This window comes from Gopherus evgoodei, chromosome 5, assembly GCF_007399415.2.
Source record: "Gopherus evgoodei ecotype Sinaloan lineage chromosome 5, rGopEvg1_v1.p, whole genome shotgun sequence".
NCBI lineage: Eukaryota > Metazoa > Chordata > Testudines > Testudinidae > Gopherus > Gopherus evgoodei.
In genome coordinates, this window is record NC_044326.1 from 104815342 (window position 1) to 104822121 (window position 6780).

A 6780-nucleotide genomic window follows, 5' to 3' on the forward strand; every position below is an offset into this window, starting at 1 on the left:
ATGCTGAACCTATGACATATGAGGGTGGCAGTTTGGAAGTGCTGCTCAACCCAGACTACTGAATCCAGGGGCATATAAGGGTGGCAAACTAAGTGCTGTTTGACCCAGCCTGCTCAGGCTTACTCTGTTCTAGTTCAGTACCTGTGGCATATAAGGGTGGCATTTTGGAAGTGCTGCTTGGCCCAGCCTATTGAGTCCAGGGGCATATAAAGGTGGCAGCTTGGAAATCCTACTTGACCCAGCTTACTGAATCCAGGGACACATAAGGGGTCAGCTTGACTGTATTGATGGACTGTGCACCTGTATGCATCTGATTCTGGGGCTGGAGGATTCCAACCCTGGGGAACCTAGGTCCCACAGAATAGCTTCATTGGGAGGGAACTTGCAGAAGGGAGAAGTAGAGCTCCATATGAAAACACAGGTGACACTAGCAGTACATGGATAGTATTACAGACACACACACCCCCCCACACACACACACAAACAGAAGAGTAACCCTAATAAATGAGCGTACCACAAAGGAACGGGCAAATCTGGTAACAGCATGAAATACAATCTAACAGTTTTAGTGACTGACTTCCTGAAATAAGTTTCCCACAAACTAATATTTTATCATTCAGCACAGGAAGTACACCACTTTAAAAAAAATTCTGTTTCTTGGACTATTTCACTGCCTTTTTACCTTATATTCTTCAATTTCTTCCTCATCAGCCTCTCCCTCATCTGGATATTTCCGTTTTGCATTTGGTGCTAAAGTATCATAAGAAGCCCTAAAAACACATAGGAAAATCATAGATATAAAGCAATTTCTCTTTCTTCACTACATTAGAACATATTTCATATCTGGGATTATCTGCAAAGGGTGCATATTGGTTCTGAACTGAATTTTAAGAGCCTGGTTTTAATCTATAAAGCCTAAAATGGTTTGGGACCACCTTTCTCATAATGCCATACTGCAACAGCTTACTGACAAAAGAACTAGTTAAAAGAGTTCTATTTTCTTAATTGTTTATATTGTTAGAACCTTCAAATAACACATTCACTTTGCAGTGTAATGGTCAGACTATTAGTTCACTTGAAGCAGTGTAAATCCTGTAACCATTTCTACTGAAGTCAGAATTTAATCAGTGTAAATCTGGGATAATTGAAATTAGTTTTTTTCTCCAAGCATTAGTTTGAAGATGGGGGCTAAATCCTGCTTGCCTTACTCAAACAAGCAGCCAATCACTTCAAAGCGATTTCTTCTGTGATTATGGTAAACATGATTTGGCTCCAACATTGTTACAACTTGGTTGGCTAGGGTATTTCTTTTACTATTTCTGTTTTGATGTGTGCTGTACAATTTTACCTTTTGTTTTTATGATCCTCCATGACCGGCTAATCACCACCTCAATTCAACATCCACCGTTTTACCAAGTGCTAGTTAAACAGATCTAACAAAGGCCTCTCTCCTACTGAATTAAGAACTGTTTTAAGGTTTCCCTTTGCAATCACAAGCGGAAGAAATAGAGTTCTAAAAAGATAGGAAAAGTATGGACAACTACAGCAAGACTATTTTTAGAACAGATAAAGAATCTCAGTAAGACGGTAAGATTTATAACCAGAGGCCTGTGATGTTGAAATTTTTTTTTAATTCTTTTCTGATGTGGACTCACATTTCTTTACTTTTGTTAACCTGGATGGAAAAAAAAAATGCTTGTCTTATGAAACTGATCCTGCTCTCTTCCCTCCCCCTTCAAATACTATAGGGTTTTGTTTTTTTTTTGTTATTTTTGTTTGTTTGAACAAAAACTGATTTCTAACAGAAAACTGCTTCAATACAGACCTGCAGGTTTCTCTCGTTTCAGCGATTTCCCTCTGATCATCTTTGCTGTTCAATATGGCACCAATACTATCCGCACTTTCAGCTCCCAACTGAAGGAAGGGGCAATACACATATATACATATATATATTTGGGGCTTTTTTTAATATGGCCTCCTATTACCCCCCACCCCCGTCCTGATTTTCACACTTGCTATCTGGTCATCCTACCTGGGAGGTTCTGATCACTGACCCCTCGCAATGCAACAGTTACTCAGACACTGGCTCCTAGAGCTACGGTCAGCACAAACCAGCAGCGGAGTCGGGGTCGAGACCAGGGAAACACGCGGGCACGGCCCGGGGCCCGCTGCACCCCCTCCCCTCCTCTCCCCTCCCCTCCCCTCCTCAGCTGGGCGCATCCCCCCTAACCACCGCCGCCCTCGGGACCTAACCATCAGGGGCCGAGGGGTGATGACGTCACAGGGAGGCGCGCTGGGCAAAGCTGTAGCTGCCATCGCTAGGCCTAGCGCGCCTGCCGCAGGTGTGTGGGCGGGGCCCGAGCAGCTGAGACACCTCCCCCTCCCCCCGGTCCGGGCCCCCGAGATGACTCCCGAGGGAGCTGCCCGCCGGTAGTGCTCCGGCCCGGCCCCTACAGTCCCTCATGTCTAACCCGCTACCTGCTGAGCTAGGAGCTGCCGGCGCAGTTTCTGTCGCTCCCTGATCTCCTGCAGCCGGCTGTTCATCGCCATGTAAGCGAGGGGGGCTCGCCGCAGGCGTTTCTTTTTCACGTCACTTCCGCTTCCTGCCCTAACTTCTCCGGAGACTCCGCCAGGCCGAGTCCCAAGCGCAGTAACCACGTGACGCGGTCAGTTGCTCTCTGTCCCGCCCCGGCAGCCATCTTTGCTCAGGGCAAGAACGCTGGGATGCCTGGTCTTCGCCTGGGCCGCTGTGGTGGTTGTGGCTAGACTATGTTATGTGCCTGTTAGTAAAAGGGCAACAGGGATGGAGGGGCCAAGTGCTCCAGGATGACATGGCGTCATACCAGCCGCCACGAGAGTCTGTCGCTACTTCAGCATCACTCACCCATCCCTCCCGTGACACCTTCCCACCCAGAGCATGTGCTGCAGCGTAGGCGGCACCTTCAGTAACAGCCAACTGAAAAGCACCGTTTGTCTGATTTGTACATGCCTGACGTTGTACCACACCTGCTAGTGCACGTTACGAAAGTAAACTCTCTTCCGTAGTTTTCACACTCATGTCCTGTATTTCCTTGCATAGTATCAAGTATCAGGGGGTAGCCGTGTTAGTCTGTATCCACAAAAACAACAAGAAGTCCAGTGTCACCTTAGAGACTAACAGATTTATTTGGGCATAAGCTTTCGTGGGTGAAAAAACTCACTTCTTCAGAAAGCTTATTCCCAGATAAATCTGTTAGTCTTTAAGGTGCCACCGGACTCCTTGTTGTATTTCCTTGGCTCTCAGGTGGGCCCTGTACCTGTGGGACAGACATGCCATGATTAGGGCCCAACCAAATTCACTCTTCATTTTGGCCAATTTCATGGTCATAGGATTTTAAAACTAGTAAATTTTACGATTTCAGATATTTACATCTGAAATTTCAGTGTTGTAACTGTGGGGGTCCTGACCCAAAAGGGGGCCATAGCGGGGGTTGCAAGGCTATTATGGAGGAGGGTCACGGTATAACCACCATGGAGGTCACTGCAGTCTGGAGAGGTTCCCAGAGGTGAGTCTGACCCTGCCCCAAGAGTGGCCCCTGCAGGGGAAGAGGAAGTCTCATCCCTCCACAGCTAGTCCAGACTAGCATATGGAGCCCAGCACACAGTAGGAGCCCCCAGCTCTGCCCCTCCCTTACACTAGCCCAGGTTTCTGCAACGTGGTGTCCACGGGCGCCATGGTGCCCACCGGGGCATCCATCTGTGCCTGCCTACTGGCTGCCGGACAAGCAGCCGCCGAAATGCCGCCAAGAAGCAACAATGTCAAGAAGCGCTACCGCCGAAATCCCCCCTAATTTCAGCAGCCTCTTGATGATGCTGCTTCACGGCAGCATTTGATGGCAACACCTCTTGACGTTGCCGCTTCATGGCGGCATTTCGGCGCTGCTTGTCTGGTGGCCACAATCCTGGCGGCTAGTCATCCAGCGCCCGCCCCAAGGAAAAGATTGGGGACCACTGCACTAGCCAGATTTCACAGGGAAGACTAGCTTTCACGGGGAGGAATATCAGATTTCATGGTCCGTGATGCATTTTTCACAGCCATTGATTTGATAGGGCCATAGCAATGATATGTCTTACAGTCTCACAAGTCAGCACTAATCCCAGGATGCAACAACACAAAAATGTCACAATCTGATATCACCACAATAAAATTTGATATCACAAAGCAATTCCCTCACTTCACAGTGCAATTCAGATGTGGAACAATGCAACATTCTCATATTGCCACACAACATCCACATTAAAAATGCAACATTCCATTGCCAAAATTACTGGAAAGTAAATGGGACTACGTGTTCTGCTTTTAGCAACAAAGCCATGAACAGAATCCAATTGTACACGAATCTGGATAATATGCTAGATGTGTATTTGTATGAAGTTAATATTTTTTAAAATTAGATGTAAGAATACATGATATGATTACCACCATATGGCTTTTGCCATTTTATATGTGGTACAGTTCCTAACCGTGCAAGGCCTGCCTTCTGCTATCCTCTTTATTAGTTGCTCTGTTTTCTCACATCCATTCTCTCCCTCTATAGTTCAGTTTGCAACAATTGTTGCCAGCTTCTGCCTCCCCATCCTATCACACCTAATAGCTGGGATTTTTATTCCATATCTTTCTACAACCTAAGTCTTATATGGCCTCTATGACATAGATTTTAAATGGCTCTGTAACTGAGCAGCATCTGGATAGTGAATCACATCAGTATTTAATATTGTTAGATATTTTAGATACTATTTGTTGGATAACAAATCACACCAGTATTTTTCAGCCTATTGAGCAAGACTCACAGTTGGCTGTGAAATAACCTCAACTACAGCCTATGATTTTGAAGGGAAAAAATCAAAAGCAAATCCTGAAGCAAATAAAGGGGAAACAAGAAATTTGGCTCCCCTACTTCTCCTGCTGCTGCCACCACCTTTGTACTCCCTCATTTCAACTCTGTTGCAGTGAATCCCTCCCTCCTCTAATCTCAACACAGCTCTATGCTCCCAGAGAAAATAGATCTTCAAAATGCTGCAAAGTCACTTTATTTGGTTATTCCACATTTTCGATCCCTGGTTAATCCAAAAATGGATTTGGAGAGACAAAAGTTGGGGTGGAAGGGAGGGGAGAAAACAGACTGTACCTATACTCAAGCATCTGTATAAGCTTTGTAGCCTGAGAAATCTTGAGATGAAAGCCATCACCAATAATAGAGCTATTTAAGCATATTTTAGATAAGAAAACAAAATTGATCAAAGAAAATCATTCATGGAAGGTAAAAGATCCCAGACTATTGACTAGGCTGTCTTGTAGTTAAACAAAGGAGAAACAATAGGAGAGTAGTGTATGAACTGGATCCTAGTTACCAAATGTTTGGCTGGCTGAAACTGCTTAATGACCCTTAAGTATATCATTTTGGGATAGAATTAATGCCATAAGATGAATGCTTTTCAAGACAACCATGTAAATTTCATGAAGAAAAAGGCCACTCATCTATCATCTTTTGCTCTACGTGTCCCTGAGTATTTAAACATATGGCTTTTTCTTGGGTTCACTCCTGGTTTTAAATTTAAAAGAGAGAGAAAAAAAATTAGGTGAAATCTCTTTAAAAACACCCAGTTATAATCTCCCATTCACAGCTGCTGCCAGTACTGACCTTTCAACTGTGTCATTTATATGAAGGTTTTGTGTAAGGTATAAACATCAGTTCTGCAGATATGCCCAGTTAGCAAGAATTAAGGTGATATTTAATGAGGATTTGTTTACCATGAAACTCGTGTGTGTGTGGTGTGTGTGTGTGTGTGTGTGTGTGTGTGTGTGTGTGTGTGTGTGTGTGTGTGGTGTGTGTGTGTGTGTGAATAATAAACCTAACTGAAAAAGTGTAAGAGTCATCATATCATATTACTTTTCAGGTCTAATGGTGGCTTTTCCTCAAAAGGATGCTGTGACAGATATGGCAATTTCCTGCAACATCCTGGACAAACCTTATTGAATTAAGTATTTTAGGAATCCATTGTATTAAGAATGCAAATATTACTGTGGACTGTATGTAACTTCTCTAAGAGCCATGACTAATGTAAATCTTGAGACGTGTTACGAGCTTCATAGGAGTCTTTGAAACAATGTGCTAGCTAAACAAAGTTAAGTGGGATTCCCAGAAAACACTTGGGAGGAGGAAGCAGCAAAGAATCCTGTGGCACCTTATAGACTAACAGACGCTTTGGAGCATGAGCTTTCATGGGTGAATATCCACTTTGTCAGATGCACCCACGAAAGCTCATGCTCCAAAGCATCTGTTAGTCTATAAGGTGCCACAGGATTCTTTGCTGCTTTTACAGATCCAGACTAACACGACTACCCCTCTGTTACTTGGGAGGAGGAGAAAGCCACACTTTCCAGACCCATCCTTTTGATGCTGCTGCTTGAGGAGAAACCCATTGTCTACTGATCATCTGTTTCTTTAGGACCAGACCAGAGACCCAAAATGTATAAAAGAGTGACTCACAGATTCATGGTGTGTTTGTTCTGAGCTAACAACTGTTATGAACTGTGACTACAGAAAAACCCCTTGGTGATGGATTTTAATGTTCACTGACCAGAGCCTTGTTGGAGTCGGTGGGTGTTCTCTAGGAAGCTTATTAGTATGCATGTAGATTCTTTCATTGTTTTTAATATTTTTATGTAATGCTTTTGCCTTAAGAATAAATATGCTTGCTTTCAAAGAGCTGTGTGGTAACTGAACTGTAGCAATTACA

General features: G+C 44.2%; 1 protein-coding gene across 1 annotated transcript in view; it reads right to left on the minus strand.

The window, feature by feature from the left end:
- METTL14 (methyltransferase like 14) overlaps positions 1-2599 on the minus strand; it is a 36283-nt gene extending 33684 nt beyond the window's left edge. The window contains exons 1-3 of the mRNA XM_030564307.1: positions 2479-2599; positions 1826-1914; positions 683-770 (exon numbers count right to left, since the gene is read on the minus strand). Coding sequence (XP_030420167.1) covers positions 683-770; positions 1826-1914; positions 2479-2550 — 249 coding nt within the window. The 5' untranslated portion in view covers positions 2551-2599. The remainder of the gene's footprint in view (positions 1-682; positions 771-1825; positions 1915-2478) is intronic.
- Between the last annotated feature and the right edge of the window lie 4181 nt (positions 2600-6780).